Source organism: Rattus norvegicus, chromosome 4 (assembly GCF_021556685.1).
Source record: "Rattus norvegicus strain SHRSP/BbbUtx chromosome 4, alternate assembly SHRSP_T2T, whole genome shotgun sequence".
Classification (NCBI taxonomy): domain Eukaryota; kingdom Metazoa; phylum Chordata; class Mammalia; order Rodentia; family Muridae; genus Rattus; species Rattus norvegicus.
This window is the reverse complement of record NC_141537.1, coordinates 166,065,672-166,089,297: the sequence shown is the minus strand read 5'-3', so window position 1 is coordinate 166,089,297 and position 23,626 is coordinate 166,065,672. Positions and strand designations below refer to the sequence as shown.

The 23,626-nt window shown below is 36.9% G+C and overlaps 1 protein-coding gene across 3 annotated transcripts; it reads left to right on the top strand.

Moving 5' to 3' along the window:
* Positions 1-221: 221 nt before the first annotated feature.
* Positions 222-21,746, top strand: Klra22 (killer cell lectin-like receptor subfamily A, member 22). 3 transcript variants are annotated; one of them, XM_087656028.1, is made up of 9 exons: positions 249-427; positions 2,093-2,244; positions 4,162-4,242; positions 5,127-5,348; positions 7,103-7,245; positions 9,553-9,656; positions 15,464-15,538; positions 21,320-21,475; positions 21,551-21,746. In XM_087656028.1, the coding sequence occupies exons 2-8, from the start codon at positions 2,133-2,135 to the stop codon at positions 21,453-21,455; spliced, it is 873 nt and encodes a 290-aa protein (XP_087512154.1). In that variant the 5' UTR covers positions 249-427; positions 2,093-2,132; the 3' UTR covers positions 21,456-21,475; positions 21,551-21,746. The 3 variants fall into 3 exon arrangements, with proteins under 3 accessions (XP_087512155.1, XP_087512154.1, NP_775413.2); NM_173291.2 differs by lacking the exon at positions 15,464-15,538 and having other exon boundaries at positions 319-427; XM_087656029.1 differs by lacking the exons at positions 15,464-15,538; positions 21,320-21,475 and having other exon boundaries at positions 222-427.
* Positions 21,747-23,626: the final 1,880 nt, after the last annotated feature.

The window sequence follows — 23,626 nt, the reverse complement described above, 5'->3', positions numbered from 1 at the left end:
CAAGAAGTGTAGAAATAGTAACCATAAGAGAAAATATCCAATAGTCTATTACAAAAGTGTAAGCAGAGGAGTTTCAGTCCCTCTTTTTTCCTAATAGTTTTGCTAAAGACACTAGTTTTCTCTATCTGCAGGAGTTTTTATCTTATTAGACTTTAAATATGATTTATGGGCACTACTTTTGCAGCATCTGGCATAATATGCTGCTACTTTCCTTTGCTCTCATATGCAGCTTTCAAAAGCAATTTCCTCTTTTCGCTTTGTTCAAGAGGAGGGGCAGAAAATCATGAGGTTGAGTATCATTCAGAAGAAATTTAGTTTTACCTTTATTTTTGGAGTCTCTTAGAGGAGACAAATCAGGGAAGACCAGCTGTCCCTCAATTGGGGGATCAATTCCTTCTACCAGAATCACTTCTGTGTAGAGACACAGGTAACAATTGCAGCTTTTATTGTTTTTCAATCAAATGATCAAATATAATTTAGAGAATTTCACATGGTGTGACATGAAATAGGTATGATTGGGGAAGTTCATTTGTTGTGTTAGATCAGGTTAACTGTGGCAGAATTTGCAAACTGTTATTCCACACCTGTGATTCTATTTTGCAGTATGCTGTGATTTGTGTGCTTAGAAATTAATGTAGAGGAATTATGGAATTCATTACTCTTTATCTGTGTAAGGTGTTTATATATAAACCATCTGAAAGATGTTATGATATGATCTAGGTAAAATGTGTGTAAGTGTACTTGCTACAGAAGCCTGACAGAATACTTGAGCTTGATATCTGGAACTAACTCAAAGGAAGTTGGAGTGTCAGAACCAGCTTGGTAAAATTGTCTTCTGGACACATGTACCTTGGCTTGAGGCCCCCATCACAAGAACAATAATAATAAATAACAATTGTGAAAAAGAATTCTGTAATTGAAGGGTTCTGTTTTTGTCAAGAAATAAGGAAAACGATGAATTACTCCAGAAAATTTCATAAATTAAAAAACTAGGAGAGAATGCATGTGCAGCTTGTCTTTATTTTCTGCTGGCTCTCATCTCAGTTATTAATGTGAGGGTAAGGCCAGTTACAAAGGCTTACTGTTTACTAATGCATTGATATCTATTATCAGATTGTTTCCTTTGTGAGCATTACCTCACATATTCTAAAATGTAACAAAATGTATTTTCATTTAGCCCACTCTTGCAACATCATGCATGAGTATGTTATATGTGACATGACTCTGTACATGGAATAATTTATGATTACAACTTCATATTGCATCCTCCAGGCCTCTCTCTGCTGTTCACACACCCGACTTGGCAATGTGCCTTTTCTATTTTCCTGGTTCTTGGCAGTTATTAAATATTACAAATTATTTTGAAGACTTTGAGCCAGGAGTCTCAGATGAGAGAGAATATTCATTGTTGTTTGTCTGGGCCTGAATTATCCCACTCAGTAGGATCTTTTCTATTTAAATCCATTTACCAGGTACCAGCATGAGTGGGATCTATAGACTGTGGCTTGCATGGAGAAGTTGGCCATCTTAGGTGTTTGGGTCTTCAACACAGGAACTCAAGTGATATTTTGTGTATTGGATCACCTGTAGTAATGTCTGTGAAGGTCTGAGCATAATGTATAAATAAAGACAGAAAAAGAATTTAATTTTCTTGTGTTTATCAAAATGTGTAATAATAACTTTAAAACAACATTTTTATTTATTACTTAAACTTTGACTCTTTGCTATTTGCATAGATTGTTTAAAATTTTTTCAATGATTTTCAGTGGTACTGATTTTACCTAAAATTTTTGGGTGCAGAAATCTTGAACAAACAGGCCATGTCAATATTATACTAATTTAGTATTACATTTTTAATTCTTATCATATTTCCTAGAACTTGATGTTAGCATGAGAAAAGTAAGCAACTTTAACACAAATCTGCAAAGTTTTCTCACCTGTAATTGAATTCAGGGTTAGTCCATATCAGGGTGTTTGGATCACTAAGTGAATTAGTCAGGCCTCACCCTTTCCCAACCCTCTGTACCATCAGATCCAGGTACTTTCCTAAAGGCAAACATTTACCTTTTTCTGTTTTTAAAAATCACTCAAGGGCATATTTTAACACAGAAGATACTCCAAATAATCCCAAGATGAATGAGCAGAGGTTCACTTTCTCAACTGCAAGATTTCATAAATCTTCAGTGCTGCAGAACCAGGAGAGGACTGAGGAGACTCAGAGGCCTAGAAAAGCTGGAAACAGAGGTAAGTGATTTTATCATTTAAAAAAATGTATTTTAAAGTTTTAGGAATTTAAATCTATCCTACTGGCTTTTATTGAAAAGTATAATGTTCTATTACATCTGGGCTTGGTTATGCACACTAGTGAGTGGGAAGCAGAGAGTATTAGTTGGAGGGTAATCATGTACAAAAATTGTTGAAAGCTACGTTTAAAAAATAAGGCAAACAAGTTTAAGGAAAAATAAAACAAAAAGAAAAATATAACACTATTTCTACTGCTTAGATATTTGTTGGTAAGGGAATAAATCAGATGGGCTGATTTGAACACTGGAACTTTGTAAAAGAAATTCTTGGGAATGAAGAAGTGAGGTTTTTTTGTTATTTAGTTTAGTGAAAAAAAATTTTTTTTACATTTGTTTATTGGATTTTTTCATTTATTTATATTTCATTATCTCACCTCCTTTCCCGGTTTCCTGGCCATAAACTCCTTTCCTTGTCCCATCCCCCTTATTCCATGAGATGTTCGTTCACCCATAAAACCACCCCTTCCCCCTCCCTGCCCTGACATTCCCCTACACTGTGGGTTTGGTCCAGCCTTTTCATGCCCAAGGGCTTCTCGTCGCCTTGGCATCCAACAAAGCCATCTTCAGTCACTTATGCAGCTGGAGCCATGGGTCTGTCCATTTGTAGTTTTTGAATGGTGGTTTAGTTCCTGGGAACTCTGGTTGGTTGGTATTTTTGTTCTTATGTAGTTCCAAACCTCTTCAATTCCTTTAGTCCTTTCTCTAACTCCTCCAATGGGGATCTTGTTCTCAGTTCAATAGTTGTGAGCATCCACCTCTGTATTTTTCATGCTCTGGAAGAGCCACTCAGCAGATAAGTATAGCAGGCTAAACCTTTAAAACTAACAGAAAAGCTAGTGCCTAAAATAATATGAAGTGTTCTAGAGAAATGAACTCCTAAGGAAATGAAGCTTTTGCTTTCATTTGTTAGGAGTGAAATATTTCACTCTTGAAAAATGTGTTTTATTTGCCATAAATACCCAAACTTCTAATGCAGCTAGGCAACAACAGATGTCCATCAGAAGAATTAGTGTCCTCCTGAGAATAAATGTACAGATGAAGGGAGAGCAAATGAGAGGATTAGTGTGTGTGGGGATGAGTAAACCCCAATGTTAGCTCCCAAAATTACCAAAGAATAATTTTGTTTATTAATGAAGCCAAGGAAATCTTACTTTTTATTCTCTTTGTATTTACTCTGTAAACACTCCACTTGAGGTGCTCCAATCCGAGATTTGTTCTTTTTCTTTTCTTTTCTTTTTTTCTGATACAGTGGTAATCAGAGGCATGAGTTTCAGATTTCAATTACCTTAGATATACCAAAATGTTTAATATTATATTGAGGAATTTTGAACTTACAGGGCAATAGAGATTGTTGACATATATTCCCTTTCATGCATGGGATTGTATACAGATCAAATCCAGAGCAACTCAGGTTCTCTATCAGTTCTCAACAGCATTCATACCTCTTCCCTTCCTCTTCATCTTCATTTATGCTCTCTGGCTTGTTGGTTGCATGCTCCAACTTGATATCTTGTACATGGATTATAACTGTGCCTCCAGTGTCTTCTGTAGAATGCACTACAGTTCCTATGGAACTGTGTGAAGGGACATGCCTGTCATCTACCTCCTTCTAGGCTGAGTCAGAGGATTCACAATTCAAGGCCATGGCCTTCTTCAAAATTTTATGAGACTTTACCCCTGTAGTATTCCTAGAGCAGGTACATTTTAGATAGACATCTAGAGCTTTGAGAGCACATGTTCAGTCAGTTCATATCATAGACTTGTGTAAAAAAATTTCTGGGTTTCCATGCTACACAGACTGTAATTTGTATGAGATGTATTCTTTTCATGGGGATTTTCCTTTTTTATGATTGTTCAGTCTGCTGGCAGATCACTGTGACAGCTCTTGGAATCCTGTGTTTCTTTCGGCTAGTATCGGTTGCAGTGATGGTGATAAACAGTGAGTATTTCAGATACATCTCTTTTGATCTTCTGCATAAAGCATAGTTTTAGTCATGAACTGCTATGCAGTTACACACTTTCCATTTTTCTACCTATAATGAGGGGATGAGCCAGAATCTCTGTACATTCATATTTTTTATCCTGAAACGCTGCAGTCTCCTTTCCCCTTACATACCTAAGCTATGAACTCTGGGGCTGTTGCAAACTCCCCCTTTTGTCTCAATTTTGGCCATGTTCCTTCTCAATACTTGGTGATAATACTACTTGGATCTTACTACTTGGATCTTACTACATGGATCTCAAGTACTGAGAATCTTACATAAACATTTTGTGAGAAACAGCTTTGTAAAGAATAACAAGGACCTTCTTTTCCTTTCTCTTCAACATATATTGAGATCATGCTTAAGTAAACAGACTTCATCTGCACAGCTAAATTAAAAGTTAAACTTTATGGGATTCCTTCACAATTAAAAGGAAATCACTTTCAGGATGTGTTTTAATATTGTTATACGTGTGGATATGTAGATTTCCATAAGCTCCAATAAGAATTTCATCATTTCCTAACGATGTTTATGTCAAAATTTTATGGTGTGTTAACGTATTTATTTGTAAATTTGTGCTTTAAAAATGAAGTAATTGGACATTACTTCCAAAATAATTTTTATACAGCCGTATTTATTTTATATTTAACTGTCCTCTAAGGAAGACTTGATGTATATATTTCTATAGTGAGTTAATTGAAGTGCCAATTTACAAATGGAAAAGTACCAACAAAATTAATGATATGTTTTAGCTGTAAACATGAATCTTTTCTTCTAATCTTAAATTTTAATATGTAACCCTTATGACCATTTTTGATGTTTTATATGTTACTAATTTTAGTTTTTCAGTACAGTCAAGAAAAACATGAACTTCAGGAAACACTATCCAACCTCCACCATAACTACAGCACCATGCAAAATGACATCAACTTAAAGGAAGAAATGCTGAGAGATATGTCTACAGAGTATAGTGCTGTTAATCATTTTCTGGACTTCCTCAACAGAGAAAAGAACAGATGTTACAACAAAACCAAGACTGTTTTAGATTCTTCACAGCACTCAGGTACTGAGCATGGAAGGACCACAAGTGTGCAGAACTGCATTACCCTATTATTTCTTATTTGGAAGATTTGAAGTACAACAAGCAACTTAAAATGCTGGTGGTCTCTGGGTTAATTGCTTTGGGGTTCCTTATTAGGGCCTGGAAACCCAGAAAACCCTGTTTGGATTAGGAGAATATTATAGTTTCTAGAGGGGAGTGTCTGTTTGGCACTCCTACTGATCCTAGGGGATGGAATTAGACATTAGTATATCTGAGAATTTTGATTGTTTTGGTCTATGGGAAAATCTGAGTCTCTGACTTCATTCCTGACAGAACATGAAACTTTTTAATAAGAGCATAATATAAAATATTTATGCTAAAATGTACTTAGAGCATTTACATGAATGCAGTTATAAAAATAACTGTGTGTGTGTGTGTGTGTGTGTGTGTGTGTGTGTGTGTGTGTGCGGGTGTGTGTGTTTTCCATCTGAGTTGTTTTGAGAGAGTTGACCAATAGTAGGTTGTGATGATTCTCTTTATGCGAGGACTGATTTTTTTTAAATCTGCTACAGTATAAAATATGTGTCAGGGGAAAAATGATCCAAAATATGTAATTGAAGTATTTCAGACCTATGAAATAGGTTTTGGGTCATTATTTTAAAATAACTTCATTATCTGTAAATGGTAGCATACTGATGTATTAGTCCCTATAGTTTTGAGACTGAGAAAGGAGGATTATAATTGTAAGGACAATGTAGACATTCCAGTAAATTCTAGGCCAGTCTGACCTGCACAATGATATCATGTCACAGAAAAATGAAGATGGAAGATAAACTTTAACAGAGCATAGACATTCTCAGCACCTCACTAGTCAAAAAATTCATATTGGGTGATCCTCCTATACAAACTGCACACATCATAATGCATTCATCTTGAAACATTTGGGCTTATGGGCACACCAATGAAGGCCTTGACATAACAATGAGAACAGCATGAGTAGCAAAATCTCCTTCATATGTCTCTTAATTTTCTTAATATAATAGCATTTCACTCAGATCAATGTGTGGGGACTAGTTTGGGCACAATGGTTTACTGAAGAACTAGATTTCAGTCATCAGTTTAACCCCCTTTGAGCAGAAAGTGCTCATTGCCTTCCCTTCTGCCCCTAGTATCTCACAAGTGTCTGCTTCAGAGAACTGGGCTGTTTTAGAAATCTAATCTGAAAGCATTCATACAATGTTGTCTTAGGCCTGAAGTGTTTCACTTTTCACACCATCCTTAAAGTCAATGATGCTCATCACATAGGTCAGCATCCTGTTTTTGTGTTTGGTTTGAAACAAGATGCCATTCTGTAGCCTAAGATGACTTGGAACTTACTGAATAGCCAAGGCTGGTATGGATGTCAACACTTAGTCTAGGCTGGCATCAAACTGGCAGTGTTCCTCCTGTTTCTCTCTTTGGAGTGCTCTGATTACAGGCATAAGTCATCATGACAGGCTGATTCATTTCACTTTAAAGAATAAATAGTATTCTTTTGTGTATTTTTGCTACATTTTGTCTAGTGATTCATCTATGATTGACACGAGAAATGTTTCTATAGCTCTATGTTATTAACAATAGATCCTGGATGTGCAGGGGTCTCTGGTCATCATACAATCTCAATTTTTGAGCCATGTGAAAGTTTACCTTTTTTTACACAGGTTGAATAAATACAATGTTCTGATAACAGAATACCAGAGAATAATAAGTTTAACCATTTACCATCTCTGTTGTAGGTAGAGGTGTTGAAATGCACTGGTTCTGTTATGGTATAAAATGTTATTATTTCATCATGGACAGAAAAACATGGAGTGGATGTACCCAGACCTGTCAGAATTTCAGTTTGCCCCTTCTGACGATAGATGATGAGGATGAACTGGTGAGATACTGAATCCAGGTTTTTTGTTTTGTTTTGTTCTGTGTTTTTACTATTTGTATATGGTTTTCCTGTAATGGGAACAAAACTGTAGACCATAGTACTTCTAAAGGGAGACTTGTTTTTATAGAGACACTTCTGTCTTTCTCTCTCCTCCCTTTCTCAGGAATCTATAAGAGAATACTTCAGAAACCATATCTTTCCCAGATGAAGTTTGATCCTTTGGTAAAACATATCCTGTGGCAGCCCGTTGTTTATTAAATCCCTTCTGCCTAGAGTTTGCTCTTTGGAATTAGGAGTGTGGCTCCCTGAAATGAGTAATCAGATGACAACAGGGAAAATGGTTGAATGCTGGGCCTTGATGCATAATGAGATAATATGAGAAATGTAGAATTAAATGGTTTGAACAGTTAGTCCCATTGCGTTTTTCGTGGAAAATCTCCTTAATCATTACCATGTAGTATTCGTATGTTCTGTGAAAAAAAATCTATCTTTAGAAATGACAATTAAAAAAAACAAATTTAAAAAATTCTGGCATTTCCTGTTTATGTTGGGCATAGGTCAAGGATAAGCTGGGTCTTGAGGTAGAACTATTACCAGTTTTATGAGAAACCACCAAATTGATTTCCAAATTGCTTGTAAAAGTTTGCACTCCTATTAGAATTGGAGATGCCTTCCCCTTTCTCCACATCCTTTCTATCATGTGCCATCAATTTAGTTTTTTTATCCTATTAATACTGATATTTATAAGATGGCATCTCAGATTTCTTCTGATTTTCATTTCTTGGATGGCTAAGGTCTTTGAAGTTTATTTATGTGCTTCTCAGCCATTTGACAATCCTATGCTGGGAATTTTCTGTATAGCTGAAGCTTAGAAGGTACAAAAGAAGAAATTGATACATCAGTTAAACAAAATGCTAAATTAAAACAAATTCTGATGCAAATCACCCAGGATATCTGATATACCATAAAAAGGCCTAACCTAAGAATAATAGGAATAGAAGAATTTGACAAGTCCCAGCTCTAAGCCCAAAATTATTTTCAGCACAATGATAGAAAAAATCTTTAGCAAGTTAAAGAAAGATGAGACTATAAGCATTTAGAAAAAGCTTTTAGAAAACTAATTGAATTGGGCCAGAAAAGGAAATCCTCCCACCACATAATAATCAAAAGACAAAATCTACAGAGCATAGAAAAAATATTCAAAGAAGCAAGAAAAATGGCAGGTAACATATAAAGGGAGAACTATCAAAATTACACCCAAATTCGTAGCAGAGACTCAAAAGCTAAAAAGGCCTGGGCAGAAATCTTGTAACCTCTGACAAACCAGAGATGACAACATAGACTACTATACCCAGTAAAACTTTCAATCACTTTAGATGGAGATAAGAAGATATCACAAAACAAATCCAATTTCAAGCAATATCTATTCATAATTCCAGACTTACACAAAATACTTGAAGGAAAAATCCAACATAAAGGGGTAACTAGATAACTACATCCAGGCAAACACAAAACATAAGTAAATCCTTACAAGCAAAAGCATGTAAGCACACACACACACACACACACACACACACACACACACACACACACGCATAGACACACACTCCCACCACCACCACCGCCACCACCAATATTATTAAATTTAAACCCACTCATATTTTAAAATATAATTACTCTATTAGACATCATACCACTCAGGTATCTCATGTAAGATACACCAAATACTAGCAAATATCTCCCCATCTACTTCTCAGTTCTGGCACTTCTGGATTTTACCTAGGGAAAGTTCCTCTCTGGAGTATGGAGCTTCATGCACAGAATTTCATAGAACAATTTTTGCCTTTATAAATTTTCTTTGAAAATAGGGCAGTACTTCCCATACAAGCACTTCCTATATGCTTATGAAGTATTCCAGTGTGAAGTGCACATTTGAACAATTTCATAGAGTATCAGAAACTGTTTAATGATCTGTTTGCTTTTATGGGTCTTAAGCAAGAAGATTGTTAATTCAAGGACTGGCTTTGTACATAGTAAGCCTCGGTCTAACAAGCACTGTCACAAATTGTGTCATGAACCCAATATCTCAGGACACCTGAAGTTTTTATTATCAATAACTCATTGAACTGACATAGTTTTGATTTAAATGTGATACTAGTAGGAATTTATTTAGAAAGTTTACATGGTGAGATTGAGAGTTGAGATATGAAAGCAGAGAATGACACAGGCATGCTGGGTACTTTTGCTGAATGTTCTCTCATTCAACAGAAAGAAATTTCATCATAAGGTGTGTTATTTCCTTTACAGATGTTCCTTCATCTCCTTGTTACTCCAGACAGTTACTGGATTGGATTGTCTTATGATAATAAAAAAAGTGATTGGACATGGATTGACAACAACCCATCTAAACTGTGAGTTTCTGAACCCTTCAGACTGTAACACTGGTGTGGGGATTGGGAGAATTGTGTGCAAAGCCTTTTCTCTCATTTTACATGACTTTCCTCATTTTCTATGCACTGCACGCATAAGGAGAAGTTACATAAGGCCATGTCTGTGTACTTGTTTCAGAGGGAAGATGTATGTTTGAGAAACTGACCAAAAGTGACTTAATATGAATACACCTCATGACTGTTTGTTCTAAGTTGTGAAGGGCACTAGAAAGTCAAAATCTTGAGAGAGTGTGGAGTGACTGAATAATCATGACAGATACAATGAGTCTCTCAGATATTCCTGTGACTTTTTTTGTTATTATTAGCTTACATAATTATTGGTTACTTAAAAATATAAGAACATGTTTATGAATACATACATATATATGCCTACTTTCTATTTCAATGTGTTGTGTAGACTCCAAGTTTTATATTTATTTATAATCTAGTAGAAAATTCTCCACTTACTATCTTTATTAATAATATTCATTTTCTTGATAAATTTCATTTATCTCATTATATAAAATAAATTATGATCATGTCATCCCCACTCCACACAAAAAGCTTCTTCTGCACCAGCTCTACCATGTGCCCTGCTAACGCATATCTTCGTAATCATGGTGCATGGTTATAGGCCACAAACTTGCATAAAGAAACACATCAGTGTCCACACTATCAAAAAAAGAATGAATAACTCCTTTCCAGCACCTGTAACCCAAAAAAAGTGATTCCCTAAGATATAAAAAGTTTTGCCAGTCTTTGCCATACGTCTTGTCCATAGCCTGCATATTAGAGAGCTCTTTCCCATCTCTGATTCTTACATTCTTGTTCTGTCCTCTTCCATGCTGTTCCCCAAGTCTAGGTGGTGGTATCGAGGGGAGGAAGTTGATGTAGATGTCTCCTTTATGGCTGAGCACAAAATGCTTCTCCTAAGCATTTGACCAATCTCTGCCTCTCTGCACGGACTTCTACCCACTGTAAAAGAAGCTTCTCTGATGGAGGTTGAGAGAAACTCAGGTTTAGGTCATTACTATAAATGATAAGAATACTATTTAATTCCTGAACAATTAGCAGAATGATAGTAGCAAGTTCTCACCTAGGGCTAGAGACCTCCCCAATTCTGGATTTTGATTTCCATATCAAGCATGTTTTTCTTGGGGTAAAGGCCACAGTTCCACTAAGAAGGTATCTCTATTACAATTGTAATGTGAGGCATATCTGTGTGCTTTGTATCAGTCAGCATTGCAGGATAGAGTGTCTAGTGCAGGACAGGATTATTCATAAATTTTCTCCCCTGTAACCTGCAAAGCACCTGCTAACCCTTAGAAAGCTAGCACAGAAAAAGATATTTCCATATTTGTTTGATGTTAATGTCTCTGTCTTGATGGGAAAGTCCTCAGCAATAGGGCCTTACTTTATACTCATAATGGATTACTAAGGACAGTAGCAATAGCTGTTCTATGTGGGAGACAGGTTTTGTCTCCCTGACCAGTAATTCCTCTGGAGTAATCCTATGCCTTGCACTTTGGTTTTCTTATAAAAATACATATCTTCTAAATTATAACTCTTCATTAACATTAAATTTCAATCAATTAATTTATTTTTATTCTTTAAATGTTTTTTTACAGTCCAATCTTTAGCCCCCTCTTGGTCCACCTTCTGTTCTTCATTCTAAACCTCCTTGCTCAGTCTTCAGTAGGATGTCCCCACCTCCCCCACCACCTCCCCACCAGTCCTCTCCACTGCCTAGGGCCTCATGACTCTCCAGGGTTAAGTGCATCTTCTCTCACTGAGGTCAGATCAGGCAGTCTTCTGCTGTATGTGTGTAAGGGACCTCATGAAAGCTGATGTATATTGCCTAGTTGGTGGCTCAATGTCAGAGAACCCAGGGGTCCAAGTTAGATGAGACTTCTGGTCTTTCTATGGGGTAACCTTCCTCAGCTTCTCACAGTTTTCCCTAATTCAACTACAGGGGCCTCTGCCTTCTGTCTATAGTTTTGGTATAAGTATCTGCATTTGATTCTTTCAGATTCTTGAAAATTTCTATTTTTCAATTAGATGTTTTCATAGAATATATTTTGATCAGGTTCTGTCTCCACTAAATACTCCTTATTCCTTCCCAAATTCCCACCCATTCATCTTCATGCTACTTGTTTCTCCAAAACAACAACAAAAACCCAAAGGGCAACATAAAATCAAGCAAGCAAGCAAACAAAAACCCAATAAGAAAAAAATTGTCCCCAAATAAACACTGAAACACACCACATATATAAACAAAGCAAAAGCAAACCAAACACAACAAAAACTCCAAACCACCAAGAAAACCTGGAGAGTATTTTGTTTTGGTCAACTATAAACTTACTAACTCCTGGGTTTGATGTGACCTTCTATACATCCTTGGTTTTGGTTGACCCATCTTTATTTTTCTCTCCTGTCTTTTGTTTCATCATCCCTTGTCCTTGAATCTTCAGATTAGCCCTTGTGCCTTCCTACCATATTTTAGTATTTTTTGCTTATTGTTGACTTTTTTTAGAAATATGAATTTTAAGAAATCACCTCATAATTCTGTTTTTCCTTTCATGACTTTTCTAGGTAATTGTAGTTTAAGTCGCTTTTTATGTAGTTTAAAAATAACTTTACTTTTTATTATTTCATGTTATTTTGAGTTAGAGATTCATCAAACCCAGGCTGTCCTTCAACACCTGATTGTCATGCCTCCATTTCTCTGGCATTGGGACTATAGTTAGACATGTCTACCTTATAATTCAAATGATGCCCAACATACTGATTTTACATGTGCTAGATAGTAATCCTATTGTCTGTACTTTGTGTATTTAATTAATTATTCCTGTTGCCTTTTGTTCATGATGCCATTTTCTTTGTGGCATTCACCGAGTTTCTTCTTAACCTGTTACAGAAAGCATCTGAGGCATCTTACTCACAGTTATAGCTTTATCAGGAATATTTCTTTCAGTGCCTTGAAACATGGCCTTTCATTTTCTGGTTCAATTTTAATGTAAGTGTGGTGTTTTCAGTGTGGACGGCTAGGTTCCAAACCATCCAGAAAAATTCTTCCTCTTGTTCCTTGTAGGACACTGTTAAGCAGGCTATCACTGAGGTAGACAGAGGACATACAGCCTTCTAAGATTTATTAATAAGGTTTAATCACAGAGATTATTAGTTTGTTATTAATGTTTTTTACATACATTATCATTTCAAACAAACTAGCCTTAATAGTCATAGCTCTTTCTCCCAAGCACCTGGATTACTTGTATTTGCCTCTGAGACTGACTACAGAGTTAATAAATTTGTTTACAGCCTGTAGAAGCATTCACAGTCAGAGATGAACAAGTAGTAACAAATGGAATAAGAAGAAGAAGAGAAGATGCCTGTATCCAAGTTAAGAGAACTTTGTGGACCTTGTCTATGCTACAGAACTATTGCCTGATGACAGTGTTGTTACTAGGGCCAGACCTGAGGTTTGAGTAAGGGAGTCCAGTGGTCAGAGGTTTCCTGTGGCCACCACGACCATTCTCTAAAGTGAGTAGGTACAGAAGCTGGCTCATCTGTTAAATGCCATCTTCTAATCAACTCAGTGAGAAATGTGCTCCTAACTTGTGTTTCTGTACAGGCCTAGGTTACTATGAAAGTAACCAAAAGAGTTCATGATACAGCATATGTACTTTATTTCTATCTGTGAATAGTTAGTAACTGTTGGAGCCTTTTCTTCTTTTGTCATGTTCAATACATATTCTTTATTGATTGTACCCAAATGAAATCTTATGGCTGGCTAACTAACACATATACTTATTACTACTGTATCTTACCTCTGCTCCCTGTTATTCATGCCACCTTGGCTTCATTTATCTTCACACTGTGTTCCTAAAGTAAATCTAAATACTGTTTCTTCACGGTTTACATCCAGGGTTAAAGAAAGGTGATCATTTTTAAAGTTTTATCCCTTTGCTTTTTGGATATCATTCTCTGTATGGTATTCTTTGACATAACATTCTCATTAGGCTAGCCTGGTTCAAACTCACCGTCTTGACCAAATATGCCTTGAACTCCTGGTCTTCACAGATTCAGTATTTAGTATTTAAATGACAGTCATGTCAGGCTTTGCTGATCCTCTGAAGTGTCAGCTCTGCTGAAGCCTAAGGCTGTTTAGGAGTCTGCTTACTAATTGTTCAGAGTGCATTGATTGAGGTATTAATTATTAGTTAAATTTTAATTAGGACCTGACTCTATAGCCTAGTCTAACCTGGTTATGATCCTCCTAATTCAGCCTCCCAGTGCTGATGTCACAGACCTGCTTCAGCTTTCCCAGTTATTACATATTTTTGTCAACATTTTAAAGTATGTTTTCTGAAGAACACATTCATAGCACTTAATACACCATCCTGCAGAGGTTACAGTTGTATTGCATGCAGAAAGGATAGTCAATCACCATGTTTCATCAAAGTCCCATGAGTTCTGAGAGAGAGAGAGAGAGAGAGAGAGAGAGAGAGAGAGAGAGAGAGAGAGAGAGAGAGAGAGAGGAAAGAGGACATAAACCACAATAGTGGTCACAAAACCTCTTCTGTGACTCTATTCCAAAACTCTTTCCTCCTATAAAAGAGGTATATAAGACTTTGTCCTGTTTGCCAAGTAACATATTCCTTCTATTCATCTGTTGCTTTTGTAAAGAGTATCAGAAGAAATCAACTTTAATATAAAATTATCCCTTAGAAATATGGAAATCTATGTTAACTGGCTAATGAAAAGTTAACAGTGCAGACTGTATTAGGATCTCAGTTTTGTTCAAAAGACCATCATTTTCTTTTTTAATTCTTTCATCATTTTTTATAGTCCAGAATTTATCTTCCATCCCTGTCTACCCTGACACCATCTCCCCACCCTAGTCTCCAAGAAGATGTTTCCCCCCCCATCACATACCCCACCAAACCTCCCTACTCCCTGGACTTCCAAGTCTTTCAAGGGTTAGGTGCATCTTCTCTTATTGAGACCAGACTTGGCAGTACTCTGCTGTATATGTGTTGGGGTCCTCATATCAGCAGTTGTATTCTGCCTGGTTTGTGGCTCAGTGTATAAGAGATTACTGGAGTCCAAGTTAGTTAAGACTGCTAGTCTTCCTATGGATTTGCCCTCCTTCTCAGCTTCTTTCAGCTTTTCCATAATTAAACCACAGGGGTCATCAACTTCTGTCCATTGATTGGATGCAAATATAGACATCTGTCTCTTTCAGCTGCTTATTGGGCCTTTCCCTGGGCAGTCATTATAGGCCTCTGTTTGTAAGCAGACAGAGTAACACTGTCGGGCCTTGGGGCCTTCCCCTGAGCTGGATCTCAATTTTGGACTGTCATTGAACCTTCTTTTTCTCAAGGTCTTCTCCCTTTTTGTTCCAGTAGTTCTTTCAGACAATACATGGCCAGAAATTTTGACTGTGTAATAGCAACACCATCCCTCACTTGATGCCCTGTCTTTCTGCTGGAGGTTGGCTGTACCTCTCCCCACTGTAGGGCATTTCATCTAGTCATGAATGTCTCTCACCTCCCAAGTCTCTGGTATATTCTAGAGGGTCCTCTCCCTTCAACATCTATCTCCGAAGGTAGCCTATTTCCATTATTCCTGCTGGCCCTCAAGGCTTCAGTCCATTCCCCTACACACACAATACCTGATCTTGTTACACCTTTCCCCTTCCTGGCCCTTCCAACCCAGCACCCTTCCCCATAGTGATTATTTTTTTTTCATCCCAAGTGTGATTGAGATATCCTCATTTGGTCCTTTAGGCTTGTTAACCTTCTTGAGTTCTTTGGATTGTTTCCTGGATATTCTATACATTTTTGGCTAATATCCACTTATTGGTGAGTACATACCATCATGTCCTTTTCAGTCTGAGCTAACTGTATCACCTTTTTTATGCATTTAGAGAAAAGTAAATTTATTTACTTATATACTTATAATTAAGTCCATAATCAGTATTTTTTAAAAAAACATTGTTTTAAATACCTTCACATAAATATATATAACCTTCAAACTTAAATAACTGCTCACTATATGTTTTATAGTGATTTCACAGTAACAATATCACTATGTAAGACGGAGACCGTACATTTTTCGGTTTCACAGATAGATACAATGATGACTGTGGTAAATTCTGCTCCTGTGTTTGTAAAAAACAAGGTAGATACACTTTGTGATTCAGTGTAATGAGTGAAGGAAATATAATAGTAGAATATTTTGTCATCCTTGTTGGTTTCCTGTGATGATTTGTGATTACTTAGTGACTGAATGATTTAACCACAGGACTCAGGCCACTGCGGAAATAAGGTAATGAGCTGGGAAGGAAAGAAATGCTCTTTGAATATCTGTCTTAACACTGCAAACGCCTTTTTTTTTCTGCGTGGTACTCAGGGCACCTATGTTTATAGAATGGATGTCTTTTGCCCAAGCCCTGAGGAATTACTCTGTCCTTCCCAAATAACACAGAAGCAAATACACAATACTGATAAATAGCACACACTGCATCATCACCAGGATTTCAATATTCTAGTGCTCTGGCAGCACAATTAAGAACTGGGATGTAGTTGTGTGTTTCTATTTGTTTGTCGGTTGATTACTATCTGTTACTTTTTGTACATAGAAGAATTGATACTTTTAGAGTGTATTTATTCTCTGTAAACTACATGTTTAGAATTGAAGAGCATTTGCCTGACTAGTTCAATAAAATCATACAAACTTCCACAATCTACCTATGTCCTCATTCACTCTATCTCTCTTGGATCCATTTGATTAAAGTTGATATCTCACAGATATAGTAATATTCACTGCATCCAGCTGCATGTGATAACTCAACACTTACAATCTTATACTTTCCTGAGTTAAGGGGGAGCTTATTCTTCACAGTGTGTTTGAAGTCACTGTATGCTACACAGTGAGACTACTTTTTAATAAAGCCTAGTAATAATGATAATTATATTACTTAGCTCTCTATCAATACTTTCAAGAGAGAAGCAATTTCTTTTATAGATTCACTCAGAACCTCATAAATTCAATATAGACCTAGAAATATGTTTTAATCTATAGCCCATATTCATAACTGTGAGTTTCCTGAATAATGTCACTGTCGATAATTCTTCATATTCAAGATCATGCAGTACTTCCACATGTAACATCCTTTAATTCTGAGACAGCTTGGCTCACTGTTTGAAAATTCCATTTAAAAATTCAATACTGGAACTTGGAGTTTGCATGTAAATGTACCCACTGTAAGTTCCAGGTTGATGTAAAGGAGGTAACTGATTGGACAGTAGAGAGTGGGGTGGGGACAAAGTTTTTGTAATGCAGGAGAGAGGAGCAAGGAGGGCAATCAAGATGGAGTTTATGGAGGAGGTTGGTTCAGATTTAGGTGAACTAGATCGATTTTATCTTGTTTAGGTAAGCCGTTTATATCATTATCAATTGGCAGTGAAATAATTGTGTGCAAGAATTGTGGATTGATAATTTAACATGAAAATCTAATTGCTAAATTACAAGTAGCTGGGACTTCCTTCTTACTGGGCTAAAGAGGACAGTGTGTGAAAGAAATGACTGAGAGGCACTTGAAGTGTGTGGACCAGGTTCTGTTTCTCACAGAGTGTGAGAACATGCAGGGGCCCACAGAATGAGGTGTGTGTGTGTGTGTGTGTGTGTGTGTGTGTGTGTGTGTGTGTGTGTGTGCGTGTGGTGTGGTAAGTACCACCTATTAGACCTCGTGGAGAGGGTGACTAAAAGGGAGACAGCTGGGAGTGGGCATGGCAGGGTAGCAACCAGAGCCACCAGATCCAGCTTATGGGGACTGATAGAAAATGTTCCTTTTTAATTTTTACCACAACAGTAAGTCCTGGGATATCGAGTTTTAACAAATATGTACATCTTTTCAATCATCGTTCTGCAAATTAATTTTATATCAACTCAACAGAAGTCACCAGAGAAAAGGGGATCTCAATTGGGAATGTGCCTTAATAAGATATGGCTGTAAAGTCTGTAGGGCATTTTATTATTTAATGCCTGTACTGGACCTCCTTAAATGGCCTCTTTAGTTCTATATTGGACCTCCTGGAAAGATATTCATGATCCATGCTGCTTCTTGAGGCCACTCTGGTATCCCTGATTTGCTGCTTCAAGTCATTTGAAAGGCCATATATCATGTGGATATTCCTGGTCATATAGTAATCTGGAGTTGTGTTAATGTCTTGGCCTGAATTGACACTGAAGGGCCCAGTGATATCAATAAATTGTGTTGATTTGAGAGAACGTTTGGATGATCTTAGTCTGTAATATGTCCAGAAATCATGTGAAAGTACCTATCAACATTTTGCTATTGATAAATGGCAAAGGAACCATTTTTGACATTGTATAAATGACTGCAATACCAGAATTCAGAGAGAGATACATAGAAGGTATCTTGGCAATCACTAACACCTGTCCAAAGTAATAATCTAGACAGAAAGCAACCAAGAGAACCTAAAAAATGTGATATGAATTCTTTAGTGTAGCTCTCCACAAAGGATCGCTTCTCACAGGGCTGCAGGTGGGGAAGAATTCATTTATCTATAATGGGCTGGCCACAGAGGGTTTGGCAATTCTCTAATGACTATGTGGACAAAACATATTGGTCTTATTTAGATTGTTGTTTGCATTTTGTTTGTTTATTTGAGTTTGTCCTTTCCAGCACCTTTCTTCTCTTTTGGGGGCATAGTCACAAGAATAGGTACATACCTGGGAGGAGTGGGAAGTAGGTGTGCAGTTTATTTGACAACATTATATGAAAAAAGAACTAGGATAAAGTTGTGGATTTTTGTTCCTTTATTACTTGTTTCTATTTGGTTGACTAGTATTTGTTACTTTTTGCGCATAGGAAGAATAAAGTCTAGAATTTGTTTTAAAATTATTTTAGAGTTTATTAATAATTCTTGAACCAGTTAAGGAAGGCAAATGATCTTCCATAATCTATACATGTCTTGATTCACTCACTATCTCTCTTTGATTATTTGATGATAAGTTGAAACCCCATAGACATGATGATATTCATCAAGGCCAGCTGCATATGACAGCTTCATCATATGGTTGAGGTCATTCTGTGCTATAGAGTGATAGTTTTGTCTCATGGCACCTAATATTAATAATAATGATAATATGTTAATACTATGTTGTCAGTAAATATTTTCTTGTGTCAAGCAATTTCTTTTGTGTCATCACCTTAAAATGTAAAGCTCAAAATCTTCCTTATGGATCTAGCAATATGTTTTAATCCATAACTCATATTTACAATTGTCAGTTTTCTGGATCATGCCACTGTTGATATTTATTCATGTTAGGATCATACAGTGCAATCCATGTACGGTCCTTTAATTCTGAAATGATTCAGTCCATTGTTTGTTTTATTTACTCACCTGACACTTACATTTTTTAAAGTCAAATCTTATAATCGGAGTCTGCAAGTATAACATGTAACACTGTACATTATGAGATAAATGGATTTTAACAAATACATACATCTTTTCAAGCACCATAGTACAAACTACTTTTGTGTCAACCGAGAGAAGGGACAGTCATCTGAGTGGAGGAAATCTTAATTGATAAAGCGTCTCAATAACACAGCTGTAAGCAAACCTATTGACAATTTTCTTAATTAGTTCCTGATGAGGGAGATCCCAGACTATTTTGGGTTTCACCCCTGGGACAGTGGTGTTGGGTATGCTAAGAAAGTACACTGAGCCAGTTTTGGGAATCAAGACAGTAAGCTGTAATTCTTCCTAACATCCAAATCAGATGATGCTTTCCATCTCCTGCCAAGAATGACTCTTGCCCTGACTTCCTTCAATTATGGATGCTGATGTGGAAGTTTAAGTAAAATAAATTCTGTCCTCTCCAAGTTGCTTTGACCATGGTGGTTTATCAAGCAATAGAAACCATCTAACTAAAACAGAGCAACTTTGTTAAGATTTAAGTTCTTTTCTGTACCTTGCCCACACGTGGCCTCAGACAAGCAGACGTGCTTTCTTGTACTATAAATGAGTGTAGCCTAGTACAGAGTGTTAGGTACTATGTACAGATTTGTGTTGGGCTTCATATTTCTCTGACTCTTTTACAGTTGCCATTGTCACTATATTGTTTTGGCTAACTCAAGCTTTTTATTAGATCAGTGTTTAATTGTCCTACTTACAAAGCCCATTTATATTGGACCGTTATTTCACAATATTTCTCAATTCACATGTGAACATACTTTTTTCCAAATTTTGACATTATCTTTTGTCATTTTTAAAAGTTGTCATGACAATTAATGTGCAAGTCATCGTGTGAACATATATTATATTTATATTTTAATAATTATCTTTTGTGAACTGCTCTCTTCCGGGTTCTTTCTTCCATTTGCCTCTATTCCACATTCACACATGATTTCTTGACCGTACCTACTAGAATTTCTTATGGATGTATAATATGCATATCCATTCCTAAGGTTTTTTGCCTGTTCTGTATATGATCCAGAAAACACTTGGTTTAATTTACCTTTGTTCCTTTTTCATATGTAAATATGTTAAGTATGAATATTCCATTTCTCCTCATCTTAAACCCAGAGTTCAAAGACAGTGACATATTTCACTAAGACTGATGCCTTTGAAATCTCATTCCCGTGTAGAGTGGATTCCTTTCTCTTCCTCTCTCTCTCTCTCTCTCTCTCTCTCTCTCTCTCTCTCTCTCTCTCTCTCTCTCGACAGATTGTCATTGACTCAGTCTAGCCTCAAACTCCTTTCGTGGGGAAGAGTGTCAATTCCCAAATCCTGGAACTAGAATTGAGTCCCACTTGGCATCAATGAATCTAATATTGAGGATCTCCATTTTGAGTGTGTTCTTCAGTCATTAGCAAAAAACTGGCTGAGGTACTTTTTTGCCTGAGTAGAACTCTTATTTATGCTGGTTTATACAAGAAGATATTAATTATTAAATAATTACTTTTTGACTTATGCTTATGCTATATAGACCAGGGTCCCCAGAACACATGTTCCTTGTATTTCATCCTACATGCTAATTTATTCTGTGGTCTGATTTTATATTTTTCTGCTTTGCAACATGTAACTTCTTTATAAAAGGAAATAATTCATATGCTGTAATATACTCTCTTGCAGATTATCATGTTTCTGTGAAGCCCCATTAGCTAGTATGTGGGGAAGGAAAATGGAAAGAAAAGTCCAAAATTTTAGTTCCCAACCTTCATCTGTGATTATATTTCAAATCCTCCCTTTCTCCTTACAACACAAGCATATAAGACAATATTTTCTGTGTCACACATCTGATTTTTCTTTTATCTTAGCACTTTCATTCACATGATATAAGTAAAGAGAACAGGTTCGCCATAAAGTAATATCTTAGAAATATTGTCACTCAGTTTTCCCAGCTGACCACAAATTGCAGGTGTGAAAAGAGATAAGGATTTTGTTGTTACCATGTCTTTTTAATGACCTTACAAAAAGATGACATTTTAGTGAATAACTTATGATTAATAGTGTTATATTCTGTTTCATTTGGCAAATAGAACTTGTAAAACCATGATTTAATTCAGAGAATGTCCAAAATTAAACAATGGTCCATTTTTTGTTCCCCAGTGCCTTGAACACAAGGAAATACAATATTAAGGATGGAGGATGTGTATTCTTATCTAAAACAAGACTAGACAATATTAACTGTGATAATTTATTCAGTTGTATTTGTGGGAAGAGACTGGATAAATTCCCTGACTGACAATCCAGTGAATGTTAAAGGTAAAAAGATGAAATCTGTTACTCACTTGTTTCCTGTAGTAATTCATAACTTTTATAAAATTGTTTTGATCTTAGTCTGCAGGGCAAACAGAGAGACAATCTGGAAGATTTTGGGAATGTTCTTTGGAATCTTACTTGACAGAGCAGAGGACATCTTCCTTCCATCTGGAGACAAGAAAGATCCTCTGCTGCATGCCACAAAGCCTGGAGGAATTTGTCATATTTGTTTGCATAAACTCCCACAGAACTAAATAAAGAACCATAACAAACAGTTTGCATATTTCTTTATATGTAGAATATCTCATCTTAATTGAAAGAACAATTAAGAGCTAGACTTTCTTTCATCCACCTAATTCCCTTCTGGCTAGGACTTCTGGAGCAAGCTGAGCTGCTCTGGGAAGCCTGCTATACCAGGGAGACCTATGTTTTCCACCCACTAGTCTGCCTGCTTTCATCAGATCTGTCACTGCTGAGCAGATCTGCAGATTGTTATCCACAAAGACCTGTAGATTCAGAATCGTACAACACAAGGATACTTATCAGAGGCCTGCCACACCAGTAGAATTTTCTCTCAGTATATCAGAAGCAATAAAGAGAGATAGAAATAGATGTAATAAATAAAACACAAACGTAGAGAATCCTGGAGTTGAAAAATCTAGGGAAGAGAACAGGAAGAACAGATACAAGCATCACACCCAGAGTACAGGAGACGGATGAGGGAATTTGTGGTGTAGAACTACAAAAAAGATGTTGTTACATCAACCAAAGAAAAAGTTAACTCTAAACATTTCCTTACACAAAACATCCAGGAAATCTGGAATACCATACAAAGTACTAACTTGAGGATAATATGAATAGAAGGAAGTTGAATGTCCTAGCTCCGAGTCCTGGAAAATATTTTCAATGAATCATAGAAAAAAACACTAACCTTAAAAGATGTCTGTAAATATACAAATGCCTATAGAATACCTGTTTAATGGGACAAGAAATGGGTCTCCCTTTTCATTTCTGATTTTCTTTTTTTTTTTTATTAACTTGAGTATTTCTTATATACATTTCGAGTGTTATTCCCTTTCCTGGTTTCCGGGCAAACATCCCCCTCCCCCCTCCCCTTCCTTATGGGTGTTCCCCTCCCAACCCTCCCCCCATTGCCGCCCTCCCCCCATAGACTAGTTCACTGGGGGTTCAGTCTTAGCAGGACCCAGGGCTTCCCCTTCCACTGGTGCTCTTACTAGGATATTCATTGCTACCTATGGGGTCAGAGTCCAGGGTCAGTCCATGTATAGTCTTTAGGTAGTGGCTTAGTCCCTGGAAGCTCTGGTTGCTTGGCATTGTTGTACTTTTGGGGTCTCGAGCCCCGTCAAGCTCTTCCCGTTCTTTCTCTGATTCCTTCAATAGGGGACCTATTCTCAGTTCAGTGGTTTGCTGCTGGCATTCGCCTCTGTATTTGCTGTATTCTGGCTGTGTCTCTCAGGAGCGATCTACATTCGGCTCCTGTCGGTCTGCACTTCTTTGCTTCATCCATCTTGTCTAATTGGGTGGCTGTATATGTATGGGCCACATGTGGGGCAGGCTCTAAATGGGTGTTCCTTAAGTCTCTGTTTTAATCTTTGCCTCTCCCTTCCCTGCCAAGGGTATTCTTTTTCCTCATTTAAAGAAGGAGTGAAGCATTCACATTTTGATCATCCGTCTTGAGTTTCGTTTGTTCTAGGGATCTAGGGTAATTCAAGCATTTGGGCTAATAGCCACTTATCAATGAGTGCATACCATGTATGTCTTTCTGTGATTGGGTTAGCTCACTCAGGATGATATTTTCCAGTTCCAACCATTTGCCTACGAATTTCATAAAGTCGTTGTTTTTGATAGCTGAGTAATATTCCATTGTGTAGATGTACCACATTTTCTGTATCCATTCCTCTGTTGAAGGGCATCTGGGTTCTTTCCATTTTCTGGCTATTATAAATAAGGCTGCGATGAACATAGTGGAGCACATGTCTCTTTTATATGTTGAGGCATCTTTTGGGTATATGCCCAAGAGAGGTATGGCTGGATCCTCAGGCAGTTCAATGTCCAATTTTCTGAGGAACCTCCAGACTGATTTCCAGAATGGTTTTACCAGTCTGCAATCCCACCAACAATGGAGGAGTGTTC

Coding starts and splice junctions, on each gene's coding strand:
- Klra22 (XM_087656028.1), top strand. CDS start 2,133: ATGAATGAGCAGAGGTTCACTTTCTCAACTGCAAGATTTCATAAATCT. Junction 2,245..4,161: donor TAGAAAAGCTGGAAACAGAG/GTAAGTGATTTT, acceptor ATGATTGTTCAG/TCTGCTGGCAGATCACTGTG. Junction 5,349..7,102: donor AGATTCTTCACAGCACTCAG/GTACTGAGCATG, acceptor TCTCTGTTGTAG/GTAGAGGTGTTGAAATGCAC.